Here is a 14,119-nt window from a genome sequence, read left to right as displayed (position 1 = left end):
TGAGATCGTACGATCTTACACACCTGATTCCCCATCAGACTTGTAGTTGCTGGCTTCTAAATCTTACCGCAATGCACCTTAGTCAAAGTTAAAAGGGGTATGGGAGCTGCTCAGCGGCTAAGGCTCAGGACTGCGGGAAGCAAGAGACAGAGGGTTCTGTTCCCTGGCCCTGCAACCTGGCAACTCACTCAACCTCTCTGAGCCTGTGAACCTCCTGACACGTACACCAGGCAGCTAATGGGGTTTGAACCTGGCCCTTTCGCTCCAAAACACAGAGTTCCGTCACTTGAGCTAGAGGTGTCAACTCAGCCAAGTAGCAGAAGTAGTAGGCTATTATCCTCTATCTGGCTCAGTCTATAAAATGGGTCTGCTTGCCCGGGGTGTCTGTCTGTGTGTGTGTGAATTGTGATTGGCAGTCGTTTGTCGAGTGCTTTGAGACCCATGGATGGACATGCACAATCCCAGTCACCACAGCAGTGATATTAGCACTGGTTCTGAAAATGAGCGTGTCCTGCTGTCCACCTCTCGTGCAGTCTGCTGTCGCTGTGTCCCCCATTCCACCTGAGCCGGCAGCGCGCCGCTGACTCGGCCGGCGGCTGGGTGGAAATGCTTTTGGCTCGTCACATGGTGGCTTTTTTGTTCCCCACCCACACAGGCTGCTGGGGCGGGTCCATGTCCTCCCATAAGTGAAACTGGCCTGCCCAGCTAAGCTGTCCAAGCTGAGCAATATGCAGACAGCAAACTAGCGCACCAGTCTTGCAAACACAGGCATGACTCCAAGTCCATTACGCAGCCCTGACGCGGCTGAAGCACGTGCCGAAGGGTTTGCAGGATGGAGGCCTGGATTTAGAAGATTTTTTCCCCTGATGTTACGAATCTAGTTATTATTAGTAACACCAGTCGAAGACACAGAGCTTGTTTCCAGGCCAGTGTTTAACCCGACAGTGGCCCCCTAATTCCCTGAGCTTCTTATCAGCCCCGCTCCAGCATAAGGGGTGATTCAGCCCAGCAGAGCTCCCACCGACCCTGATAACAAAAAAAATAGCTGAGAAAATTAGGCTTGAAGATCGGCCGTGGACAAAACAGCTTTTCAAGCTGTGAGACCGAAATCCCCTGGCACCTGCAGCTGACACTTGGCATCTGCTGCCTGCCGACGGAGTGATAACCATCTCGGATGGAGAGAGAGAGAATGGGGAGCCAGGACATATAAGGCCTGATCCAAAGCCTCGGGCAGTCAATGTGCAACTCCATTGACTTCAGTGGCCTTTGGGTCAGCTCCTTACAACGGATCAGCCAGGCAAGGCTGCTTGTACCTCTGGCTGCCCTCAGCTGCATGGCTGGGGAACAGCTGGATCTGTACCTCTTCCTGGAAGGCAGCGCTTGTGTCTGCGAGTGCTAAGGCGGTGCCGTTGCTCGGGGCACGGGCACCCAGTGCAATTCAGATCTACCGCGAGGAGAGCTGCAAAGGTTTCTGTTGAAACAGCCGGGTTCCAGCGCAGACACAGCCTTGCATCCTGCAGCTCCTCGCTGCAGCGTTCTACGGGCTGACGGCTCTGCCGTTCCCCGGCAGATCAAAATGGACGGCTCTGCCCGGGCAATGCAGCAGAAGTGGCGTTGGCAGAGCTCTTGGGCAGGAGCTGATGGGGATGGAGTGGGCTGCTTAAAATGGCCTCCCCCAGCCTCTCAAAGAGCTGAGCTAATAGCCGCAGGATCAGCATGTGGGAGGCCCAGGCAAGTGTGTAGGCCAAAGGCAGCAGTGACTTAAATGGAGGTGTGGATTATACCTGAGGGGTAAGCGGACACCCAGACGCCCTCATGCTGAGCGTGTGCTGTGACTGTAATCGCAGGCCACGTTGACATCTTGGTGAACTGGTGTGAATCCGGAGTAACTCGGGAGTGGCAGGCTGGGTTTACACCAGTGTGATGGAGATCGGGGTCTGACCCGATCAGAGAGAAAGGAATGTCACTTGACATTCAGTGAGCATAGCTCATGCACTGAGGGAGTGGAAAGCGGCTGCTTTATCTGTCAGTTGCTTTTCTCCGTGAGTCACTCCCTATACCAGACCTGGGGCTTAAATCATGAATCCCAAACACTGAATTTGGTGCTAAAATATGCTGACTTCACTCTGAACTCAAACTTACCTATGACACGGGAGCAACAGCGTGATCCAGTTGACAGAGAACCAGGAGTCGGGAGACCTGGGGTTTCTCCCTGGCTCTGCCACTGGTGCACTGGCACTGCGGGAAACCGCCCTGTGCCTCAGTTTCCCCATTTGGAAGGTGGGGAATGGACTTACCCGCTTGTCTTTTTTACAACCAGAGGAGAACTTGTTCAGCCATCAATGCCCACCACAGCCAGTCGTTTCCTCTTCAGCTAATGTGACGTGCCCAGAGGCCACGGTGATGGGTACCCATAAGGAGAGGGATGGGTAGTTAGTGTCAGACACGCTCTAGGATCCGTGATGCCCTAGCAGCCCCCTCCGATGGGGTTTTCCAATCTATCTCAACTCCTTGCTGCCACCTGCTGGCTCTGTGGAGGATTCATCTTTCACTCTCTCCCTGGTTTAGTTAGAGATGGCTTTCTCCTTAAACACATTACGATATGCAGAGGGCGGCTTTGGAGCTGATTCTGTGTAATCTCTCCTTTCCCTCTGAATAATTACCCGGCTTTGGACACATCCTATTAATGGGCCCGACGCTGCTTGTCACATCCTCTGCGTCTGCTGCTCCTGCGAAACTCCGTGTGAGCTTCTGAGGGTCTGTAACCACTGCTGGACACCTCACCCTATATTCAGAGGGCTGGATCCCGTTCAGGAGCCCCAAGGCTGCTAGCTGGGGGAAACCTGGGATCCCCTCTCTCTGGCGGTGCCTTTGCTGGGATCAGGGCATCATCCGAGGCCAACGGGGGCGCAAGCGGCTGGGCTCCAGCTCCCCAGCTCCGCTGAGGCTATGAGACGCGGTAGACCCTTGGCAGCGTTCTTGCCCCTGGACTTGCCGAACGGCAAGCGACGGGGCTGCCTGTCCGGTGGGGGTAGTAACCTCCCTGCCGGTGTCACACACGCAGGATGCGGCTCTTCTATGGGCTCGTTAGCAGCCCGTGGAATTTGCAAAGATTAAGTCAGTTAACGGAGCGCAGCCTCGAAAATGCAAAATGCTGGTTGCCTGGGAACCCAAATCTGGCATTGCAGTGGGGCAGAGGAGTGCTGACTTTCTTCCCCCATCCCATGGGAACTATTCCTCGAGCCCCCGCAGTAACTGGGAAGGGCTGGGGTCAGGGGATTCCCCAAGTAAGATTACACTGAGCCTGCTGCCTTCACTGAATGCTGGGTCTTGCCGCATGCTGGAGCCTCCGCTGAGCCATGGGGCAGGGTTGGGTGGCAGCGTGGGGGAGCTATGCTGCTGTGGGGCCTGGGAAGTGACGGCAAGGTGGTTCTGGTTTGGGGGTCCCTGTGGCAAATACGCTGGCCGCTAGGGAGGGCTCCTGAAGGAGAAAATAAGGCTGTGGAGGGAGACTGGCAGGGTCTTTGCCCAAGCCTCTGTCCCAGCTAGGCCAGGCTCTGCTCCTAATTACATCGGCTGCAGTGACTCCCTTTGCTTCAGCGTCAATGAGATCGGGCCCCAAGGCACTGGCCCAAGGTCCCCAAGGAACCTGGTGTCCTGGCGTCTCCTCTCCCAGGCTAGTGGCTTTACAGCACATTGCACAAGGAGACCGTGGCCCTGATTCAGCAAAGGATTTAAGCGCATGCTTAAAGTTAAGTACGTGCTTTGTGGAATCAGAGCTGGATGATTCTAAGGAGGCAGGTTGGAGGTTCCCTTGCAGAAGGTCCAATCTGGAGCCATCCTTTACAAGCATCAGCCCTTGAATGAATATCCTGCCTATGTTAACATCACACTGTGCAGGAAATTTGTTTTCTCTGGTGCCGGCGCGCGAATGGAGTTAATGAACTGGAGATGAAGCCGAAGCGAGATGAGGGGGCCATTAGCAGTGATATGCAGAGCAGCCTGCCCCCTCGCTCGGCAGATGGGAGCAAAGATTCAGCGGCAGATCCAATGAAATGTGTTTTTTAATAAAACTTCAAAACTGCAATAAAAGCCCCAGGAAAACTGGAGTCCTGCAGCATTTTGGAGCTGATTTTGCTACAGGGAAGTGACTGGCTGCCCTGCGACTCCTGGCACAGTCGGGAAGGAGGATGGTGTGGGGAGCAGAGAATTGTGGGGTGTGTGGGAAGGTTTCCAGGAGCACATAGATGGACCTAACCCAAACCAACCTGTCTGCTGACCAGTTTCACCTTCTGAAGGTCAAAAATGGACCTTTCCTCCTAGAACAGCACCCCTAGTGGCTGGGCTAGGAAATGGGACAGCCCCCAAAGTCCTCAGGCCCAGGCGACAAGCAAGTCACCCGAGGGATAATTTTACTTTTTTGGGTGTATTCTAAATGTAGGGGGGTCTGATTTAAATCCAGGTGCTTTAAATCACCAATGGGAAAGCCTCGATTTAAATAATCAATTTTAATCAACTTTTCCATTGGTACTTCAAAAAGAAAAGGAGGACTTGTGGCACCTTAGAGACGAACAAATTTATTAGAGCATAAGCTTTAATGAGCGAAGTGAGCTGTAGCTCACGAAAGCTTATGCTCAAATAAATTTGTTCGTCTCTAAGGTGCCACAAGTCCTCCTTTTCTTTTTGCGAATACAGACTAACACGGCTGCTACTCTGAAACCTGTCATTATGTATTGGTACTTCAGTTATTTTCTAAAGAAAGGTACATTCTCCTTGCTTGACACAACCATTAAAACATCTTCATTTACAACTAAAGAGAGTCTTTACTCTAGGCTGGTATCTCTTTTTGCTTCCTAGGGGGGTGCACTGTAACTGCATAATTCTATTTAAGCAATTACTGTATGTAGCCTGATATTTTCAGATTCATATTCATTCATTGTACACTTTTAGTATGCTAGAAAATGGTGAATGACACGTTGCTTATTTACTAGATAATTAACTTATTGGCCACGATTTCTGTCAAGCTGCATTGGGATGGTAATTGGACTTTAATTAAACACAGGCCAGCCTATAAAATTTATTGTTACTAAACAAAACAAGCCCTGACTGCAGTACATAAGCTATTTGCCATATTTATAGAGCTTGACCTGAAAAGTAAGATGTTTTCCCCTGATTCTTTATATAGAGAAGAAACCTTTAACTCACAGTTTTTGATAGAGGCTCGTGGATTCAGCATTTATATTTTGTAGTTAAATATGTTGAGATTACAATAAACTTAGGCCCTTGACATATTTTGTGTTAAATTCAGATTTCTTTTTAAATAGGTTGATTTTTAAAAAGAAAAACTTTTTATAATTTAAATAACATAAAAAATATCCAATTTAAAGCAAAAAACCCTGATTCCTCCCCACCCCCCAAATCACTGGTTTTTATCCACCCTGTCTAAATGTGGGGTGGGTGGGGATGGAATTAGCCAGTGTGTGCTGGGAGTCGGTGCCCATGAGAGGCTGAGTTGGCCAACCCAATCAGGTTGTTTGGGGAATAAGGGCCTGTTTTCTGTTTGTTCAAATATGCATGTGCAAAAATGCGTGCTCAATTGCATGCCTAATGTGTGTGTGCAGCCCAGGTCTCCTGCGCTGTGGTCCAGTGTCCACACGGGCCCTCAGTCGCACATGCAGACAGCCTGCTAGCGGTGTAGCAACCTGTGCGCACGCCCCGCTGCTGAGTTCGGGCAGTTGCGAGAATTGCATGTGCAGATTACGTTTTGTGCCTGCAGTTCATATGCACAGGAAGAAATCAGCCCTTCGGTCTCCAAGGCCAGATTATAATTATTTCTACAAAGGACATTAATAGAAGGGACGAAGCTGCACAGCTCCTCGTTTGATCAGAACTTCCCCAGAATCGTGGGGCCAGGAGCGTGTTAAGCTCAGGGATGTGGGTTACAGTCTAGTTTCTGCTTGCTCTCCAGTGTATTGGAGACTGTTACCCATCACGGAGTTGTTTCAGACTTGTTGCCTTTTCAATCTGGCTGCCCTGCTGCAGCGTGAGGAATCAACTTGAATTCCCTCCACCCCATGTGCTAAAATGCAGCCCCAGTTCCCTTGGAAGTGACCATGCAGCAAATGAAGGGTCTGTGTTGTACTGAGATTACCAGCTATTACTTTCTGAGTAAGGGGTTTCCTGGTCCTGCTTGCAGACTAGGTGTTTCTGTGGGGAAGCCTGCATTCTGGGTCTTCAAGAGTCAATCTGCAAAGAGCCAGCCCAGAGCAAGGGGGTTAGTCATATGTCTCTATTTTAGGGAGCAGCCTGACTTGTGTCTCTCTGATGTTGGTTCTTGCGTGTGTTAAGGTGCTGGATTTTAAGAAATAAAGCAGTGTTACGTTGCAAGCTTCCAGCAAGAGTATTTTCCGTGTTTTATCTAACTTCTCTATGCATATGCCACGAACAGAACAGGATCCTTGCCAGTCTCAGCCTGGTGCTTCCCCACTGGTCTGCCAGCAATCCAAACCAACCAGCTGTTTTCATTCTCTGTTTAAACATGATGATTTTGGGCACCTTGGCATGTGAAGGACGTACAACTCGCCTGTTCCTGCCAAGATCTGTTCTGTGAAGGTTCTTATGCTGCACCCATCACCATGGCCTCTGCCTGCCTGGCTCTTGGGGGTCACAGTTTGACCACCTCCCATTTTAAGCCATAAGCCTGTGAGTCCTAGGGCTTGTCTACACTACAGAATTAGGGTGACTTGGCTGTTGGTGTCACACTGCACTACTTCTGTTGGTGGTGCACATCCTCACCAGGAGCACTTGCAGTGACTGAAGTGGGGCATTATGGGGCACTGGCAGCCACGCAGGGCTCATAGCTGGAACCTCTTCCCCACACCCTGGGGCTGACAGTCCCAGCTGTGAGCCAGGTGGTGGGCTCAATTCCACAACAGAAAGCTGACCAGCTGTGAAATTGACATTCTTGTCAGTTTCTTGGCTGCCCTTGTTTCATATTTTGTCTCTGGCTCTGGCTGTCAGCCCAGGTGGGGCTCACAGCTGGAGCTCCTGGGCTGACAGCTGGAGACCATAATAGCAGCCATGAAACTGACAAGAATGTCATTTCCACTGCTGATGGGCTCCCTGCTTTGAAACTCAGCCCAGTGATGGCATCACAGCTTGGGCTGTCTGCCCCTAGGAGTGGTGGGGGAGCTCCTACTGAGAGCCCCACACCGGGCTGTCAGCTTGAGCCCTGCTGCCACCTCCCAGTGAGGGACTGAGGGTGTGGGAGGAGACCCTGAGCCTGGGCAGTGGCTGGGCTCAGTGTCTCCTTCCCTCACCGGGAGGTGGCAGCGGGGCTGTGGGCTGTCCCTGGCAGCGGGGCTCCAGGCTGTGAGCCCCATGCAGGTCTGACAGCCAACAGGCAATGTAGGTAACACAGTGTCTACATTGACCTAAGCGCTGTCTGTGCCTCTCGCGGAGGTGGGGCTGCTAGCGGTTTAGTGGGCGAGTTACATCGGTGGGACCGACATTGTAGCGGAGGCACTTACATAGTTAGGTCCACATAAGCTGCCTTATGTTGACCTAGTTCTGTCGTGTGGAGCAGGCCCTAGATAGCAAAGCAGATAAGGAGAGGGTCCTATAGACTGGGGTTACAGGTGTGTCCCTTTTTATTGTACATTTAACAGGGGGAGATGCCTGGCTGCCTGAGCAATGCAGGGGGTGTCGGAATTACCCCAGTTCAGACCAGTTCTCCACCAGTATTCTCTCTCCAAAGGTGGCAGGTCACACCTGTGCAGAGGAAGGTGCTGAACACCCCCTGGTGAGCAGTTAAGGAAGAAATTTCTTCCTAACTCCCATGGCTGGCTGTGTGTTCAATAGGAAAAAAAGTTTTGTTCTAGCTAACTTGCGGTAACAACACCCCCAAGAGAAGCCCTCTAAACTCACCTTGCCTCAGTGGCTAATGCCAGTCATCATCTAGACCCTCTCACTGGGGCAAACTGCAGTCTGTAATGGCCACTCATCATTGGCAAGGGGTTAGGACCTGCTGCCTTTGCCTATTCCCAGACTACTCCTCTGCAGCCCCAGTACCTCTGGAGGCCTTCAACCAGGCTGGAGCTCCCCAGCTCCCTTCGCCCTTCCCCAGCACTGCTCTGCTTCCGGTACCTTGCTCCCAGGCAGCCAGGCCCTTCCCACTCCAGGGCTAGAGTGAGACTCCTTCAGCTCCTGGCCCCCAGCCCTCTTATCAGGGCCAGCTGGGCCCTGATTGGGGAAGCAGCCCAGCTGTGGCCAGCTCAATCAGCCTAGCTTGGGTGCTTTTAACCCCTGTTCTGCGGGAGTGGGGCAGCTGCCCCACTACATTCCCTCATAGATCATGTTTTGCTCTTCTCTGGACTTTCTCCAGTTTGTCCACATCTTTCCTGAAATGTGGTGCCCAGAACGGGACACAATACTCCAGTTGAGGCCCAATCAGCGCGGAGTAGAAATGGATAATATCCTGTGGATCAACAGTAATTTCTCTGCTGTTTAAGTTCCTGTCTATGTCTCAGAATTCAGAAGAATCGATCAGATTTAATGATCAAAGATGATCTCTCCCCTATTTCACACACAACTCTTTATTCACCTCTGCTTCTATATACATTATTACTCATTTCACCCTCACTCATCACTGGTGTTCTTTGACAGTGAAATTATATTCAGTATAATTAATTGATCAGAAAGCCATGCAGACTCTGCAGTTGTGGTATCTTTCCATTTTTTTTCTTGACCTGGAAAGCGACAGAAAGCTTGCAATTTAATATTAATTTGCAATGGGGGAAGTGAGAGGATGTGATCTTTGTCAGTTTTGTTAACTGGAGATTTTAATAGGGAAAAATCTGTGTGAAAGACGAGCATCTCCTAAAATACTCCCTGTCACTGAACTTGTGGCACTGCAGAATATGGTATTTGTACCCTTTTGTACAAGGAAGGTCTGGGAACGTGTGTTGTGATAGTTTTGTTTGTCAGGTTTGACATTCCTGGTATTTCTAACCATCCTTATGGATGGAGAAATCTTGGGATGATTCAGATGTGAAGTAGGAGCTGCTTAATGAAAGGCTGTATGCCACAATCTCCACTGGAGATCTTGCCACCCACCTATGCCCTGATTCAGGCAGGGACATAGGCATGTGCCTACCTCTAAGCATGTGAGTAAGCCTCATTGACTTCAGTGGAACTACACATGGGCTTAAAGTTATAACCCATCCTGAAGGGCTATCCTGAGTCAGGGCCGGATTGCATTAAACAGGTGTTAATAAAAACGGTTTGAAACAGTCTCAGTAAAAACCACACTCTCCCCATGAATCAGGTTTCACTTGCTCAGTTTCGCAGGTGCCAGTGTAACGCCAACAAACCCGCCGGCGGCGGGTGGGATCAAACCTGGGAGATCTAAAGCTTTGTGTGTGAACCTCTACTGCATGAGCTGAAAGACAGGTGGCTCTTAGGCACTGCTGTAGCAGAGGGTAGGCAACCTACGGCCCGCGTGCCAACGGCCGCACACGAGCCGATTGTCAGGGGCACTCACGCTGCCCGGGTCCTGGCCACCAGTCCGGGGGGCTCTGCATTTTAATTTAATTTTAAATGAAACTTCTTAAACATTTTAAAAACCTTTATTTACTTTACATACAACAATCGTTCAGTTATATATTAAAGACTTATAGAAAGAGACCTTCGAAAAACGTTAAAATGTATCACTGGCACGCAAAACCTTAAATTAGAGTGAATAAACGAGGACTCGGCACACCACTTCTGAAAGAACAGGAGGACTTGTGGCACCTTAGAGACTAACAAATTTATTTGAGCATAAGCTTTGGTGAGCTACAGCTCACTTCATCGGATGCATACAGACAGGTTGCCAACCCCTGCTTTAGCTGATCTAGTGGCCACTAGAGGGCGACAGAGCACCACACCAAGCAGGCCGGAGTTACACTGGCATGGAGGACGCTGGACGTAGAAGGCAGGACACCTGGGTTCTGTTCCCTCCTGCGTGACTATGGGCGAGTCGCTCCTTCCCCTCCCACATTTTGTCTCTTTAAACTGTAAGCATTTGGGGGCATGGACTGTCTCTTGCTAGGTAAAGTGCACAGCACCCTGGGGCCCAACTTCTAGGCCCTGTTGATTTACAAAGAATAAGAAACTCCTTGTCCAGAAAGCGACAGAAAGGTACTTGTGAACGATACCAGCTGCGGTCTCACTGGAAGGATCGATATCCCTCCCTCCTGGGAAGAGAGGGTATTTCCACGATCCATGCCTAAGCTAGCGTAGTCAGGTATCGGTGAGCAGCCGGTGATCTCCGTCCCTGTATTGCTGTGTGAGCAGAGGCCATTCTGTCTTGCAGATCGCCACCATGGCACACCCATGCTGCTGGAGGGGGTCCGGTGCATCGGGGCGGAGCTGGAGTACGATTCGGAGCAGAGCGAGTGGCAGGGGTTCGACTAGCCGCTGCGGACTGCTGTCTCCTTTTAGGTTTTAAATTTAAGCTTGAAATGTAAGAAAAACAAATAGTTCACTGGCTGCAGGATTCTGAATGCTCTAGTTTTGTGGTCACCAATGGAGCTTGTCTTGTGAGGTCTGGGTGCTGCGCTTCCTCCCTTCCCCTAATATCAAACCAAACCGTAGGCCACTAGTGTAAAGAGCAGGTGGCGGTTTAATGACTCCGGCTCCGAGCTGAGAGCAAAGCCAGGGCCGTCACGGATTGGGCCAGGGTTCTCGTCCTCTTTTCAGCCTTAAAACTAAACTCTGTGTGTGTGTGTGTGTGCGCGCGCACGGGGCTGTACATGCTGGCATACGAGTGCATGCCCGACCTCCTGAGCAAGTGTCACCTACTGGGCATCTCGCCTATCAGAATATTATTTCTTATCCTTAAATGTTGGTTATTTTTTCCTTCTCTTTAGTGATCTCATCGTCGCATGTGGTGGTGTCCAAGTTTCTACAGCTGCCATTTAAAAACGGAACAGCTGCTGTTTTCTGCAGCCCCCAGTGCTGGGGTCGGTAAAGACACCGGGTGGGGTGCTGTAGCGTCATGTGCCTTGGCTGTTTAGTTTGTGTTTAGTCTCCGGAGTAGGTCCAAAAACCAGGCATTTGTTGCCTTCCTGAGATTCAGGAGCCATCTCTTGTCGCAAGCCACACGGTGTCTTTTTCTCTTTCTGCTGCTGCAATTTTACTTTATTTTTCATGATCTTCCATGATGCATGTTTAAACGCTTCGGGCTGGATTCTGAGCCCAATTGCAAATCTGGAATTAACTCCACTTTCCCCCAGTGGGTGGCTCCAGATTGATTCCGTTGGCTTTTGGGGAGCTAACTCCAAGTTTACACCATTGCTGACTGAGAGCAGAATCTGTCTCGTAAGGGTGCATTCTGCCTTCAGCTGTGCAGATTGAACTCGCTCTAAAAGCCATAGGGTTTGTGGGCATGTATCTGAAGGCAGAATTTCCCCTTTAGGCTGGGTCATTTGAAGGCATTCAGGAGAGTTGGGGCGTAGTCCCATTGGGGGTTGGGTGCTTCACCCTCATAGACACCTTTGAAAATCCCAATCTGAATTTTCATTTCTTAAATGTTGTCTGGTGGTTTTTGTTTTTTAAGACACATGGTACAAGGACCAGAAACAGTGGTTCCGTTTTGAAAGCAACAGAAGGATTTATGTGCCTCTCTCTATATACGTGTACGTGTGGGTTTTTTAAGTACAAAAAAAATCTGTAAAGGAAAATAATAAACTTCAGTTGAAACAAAACAGAACTTGGTTTGTTTAGAGTAAAACTCTCTCCAGTGTTTGTTTGTTTGTCTTGGTGCTAATTTGTGTTTGCACAGTGCTAGGCCTGCTTTCGCTAACAGGCTGTAGATTTTTCTCTCTGTTGTATACTGGGGAAAGCCAATTTTAAAATAATCATTTTTTGTAATGTCTTGAAAATCTTTCTGTTCAAAGTTCGACTTCCTTGGGAAAGCTGCAGCAGGCGCTTCTGCAGAGCAGCCTCCGGAGCTTCCCTTCAACTTCCTGGAGGTATGAATTATTAGTTAATGTTTGGCTAACCATGGCACCTTGGAGCCCCAGCCATGGACCCGGATCTCACTGTGCCAGACGCTGGACAAACACAGAACAAAAAGGCAGTCCCTGCCCTAAAGAACTCACAGTCTAAGTCAGGGGTGGGCAAACTACGGCCCGCGGGCCAGATCTGGCCCATCAGGGCTTTGGATCCAGCCCACGTAATTGCCAGCCCCATGCTGCTCCCAGAAGCAGCCGGCACCACGTCCCTGCAGCCCCTGGAGGAGAGGGGGAGCAGAGGGCTCCACACGCTGCCCTCACCTGCAGGCACTGCCCCCCCCGCAACTCCCATTGGCTGGAAACGGAGAACCGCAGCCAATGGGAGTTTCGGGGAAGATACCTACAGGCAAGGGCAGCTCACAGAGCCCTCTGCCCCCCCCTTCCCCAGGGGCCGCAGGGATGTGGTGCCGGCTGCTTCTGTGAGTGGCACTGGGCCAGGGCAGGCAGGGAGCCTGCCTTAGCCCTGCTGCACATCGCTGCCACCCCGGAGCCACTCAAGGTAAGCAATGCCGGGCTGGAGCCCGCACCCCGAGTTCCTGCCCTGAGCCCCCTTCTGTACCCCGCGCCCCTTCCTACACCCCACACTCCCTCCCACACCCCAACCCCCTGCCCCTACATTCATGGCCCTGCATGCAATTTCCCCACACAGATGTGGCCCTTGGGCCAAAAAGTTTGCCCACCCATGGTCTAAGTATAAGACAAGAGAGAGCTGGTGGAGCCAGACAGAATGTGAGCACAAGGCCGGCAGGCCAGACAGTTGTTGTGCAACACACCAGCTATGTCGCGTGTTAAGGTTATTGTTGGCATCACAGCAAATGAGAGTTAAAGAGGGATTTGATGGGGTAGGGACATTCGTGTTCCCCTTTTCAGAGATGCCATTCACTTCAGATTCATTCAGAGAGTGAGTTGCATGAGGGATAGTGGCCAGCTGCTCAGAGTCAGATACCACAGGGATGGGCTTGCTATGAGGATGCAATTCGACACATAGTGTTGGAGAGGAGTGAACAGAACCTCATGGCTACATCCTTGTCACAGCAAACCCTTCTGCACGGGGCCCTCTCCGACCAGCCCCACCCTGGCCCAAACAACCTCAGTGATCCGAAACTCAGATGAGCAATGTTTCGTGGGTGAGGACTTTTAAGATCCTTTGTCTTCTCCAAGCGAAAGCACAAGGACCGGACCCTTTCATGCTGACCTTGTGGAGTAGGACCTCACCTGGTGGGAACACGGGCCTGAAGAATGTGAAGAGCAGGGATTCCGTCACAACCGTGGGAAAATATCTCGTGGGCCAGGTTAACAGCTTATTCTTATATAAGGTGGGTCGGTTGTTAGAACCTGAAATGTGCTCGCAATGGGCTTCTAACACTGCCACCCCGGGCTGTGACAGTTTGCGTAGGAAACCTGAGCTCAGAAGTACGGCGCGGCGCAGAAGGAGCATCCTTCAGCTTAGTCACGGCCACAGTGGGGTTGGGTAGCTTAATGAAAGGGGGCAGGGCTTCAGATGTGTCACGTCCCACCTGATCCTGTCTCTGGGCTGCAGAAATGCTTGTCTGCTTCCTCCACTTTATGGCCAACTGCCATGGCTGCCGAATGAGCACATCTCCAGTGCTGGTCTGGACACATGCCAAGGATCAAGATATGCTTGTGGGGTGTCTGTGTTACACAGTCTGCCTGGGCTTGTGTGCAGCATGCCGTAAAGCTTTTCCATTTAACGTTTTCCGGCCTGCTTGCCTTCCTGGCAGGGGGATTTGAGACAGCTGCTTAGCAAGGACATGCCTGTGAACCACTGTCCCTGGCCAGGAGCAAAGCTGGCATGGCGAGGGGATCCTAGGTTGGGCTGAGGCATGATCTGGTTCCTGCGACCAGACTCGGAGCTGGACACCCCCAAAGTGTCATGGACACATGTGCTGTTTGTTACGCTCCTGTGCCAAAAACGCATCTCATCCAATCATGGAATAGAAACATTACCATGTGCCAGAGGTGAGCCAACCGCCACTAGTGGGCGGGAACGTTCAGTGAGCAGCCTTGAATTGGAAAACAGTCAGAAAACACGTGACTACTAA

At 50.9% G+C, this 14,119-nt stretch overlaps 1 protein-coding gene across 3 annotated transcripts in view; it reads left to right on the top strand.

The window, feature by feature from the left end:
• ADISSP (adipose secreted signaling protein) overlaps positions 1 to 11,729 on the top strand; it is a 142,492-nt gene extending 130,763 nt beyond the window's left edge. For all 3 annotated transcript variants that reach the window (XM_074951978.1, XM_074951977.1, XM_074951979.1), the window contains exon 6: positions 10,355 to 11,729. In XM_074951978.1, coding sequence (XP_074808079.1) covers positions 10,355 to 10,455 — 101 coding nt within the window. In that variant the 3' untranslated portion in view covers positions 10,456 to 11,729. The remainder of the gene's footprint in view (positions 1 to 10,354) is intronic.
• The last annotated feature ends 2,390 nt before the right edge of the window (positions 11,730 to 14,119 follow it).

This window comes from Natator depressus, chromosome 4 (assembly GCF_965152275.1).
Source record: "Natator depressus isolate rNatDep1 chromosome 4, rNatDep2.hap1, whole genome shotgun sequence".
NCBI classification, from domain to species: domain Eukaryota; kingdom Metazoa; phylum Chordata; order Testudines; family Cheloniidae; genus Natator; species Natator depressus.
Note: the sequence above shows the minus strand (reverse complement) of the source record. Positions and strands in the feature narration are given on the sequence as shown.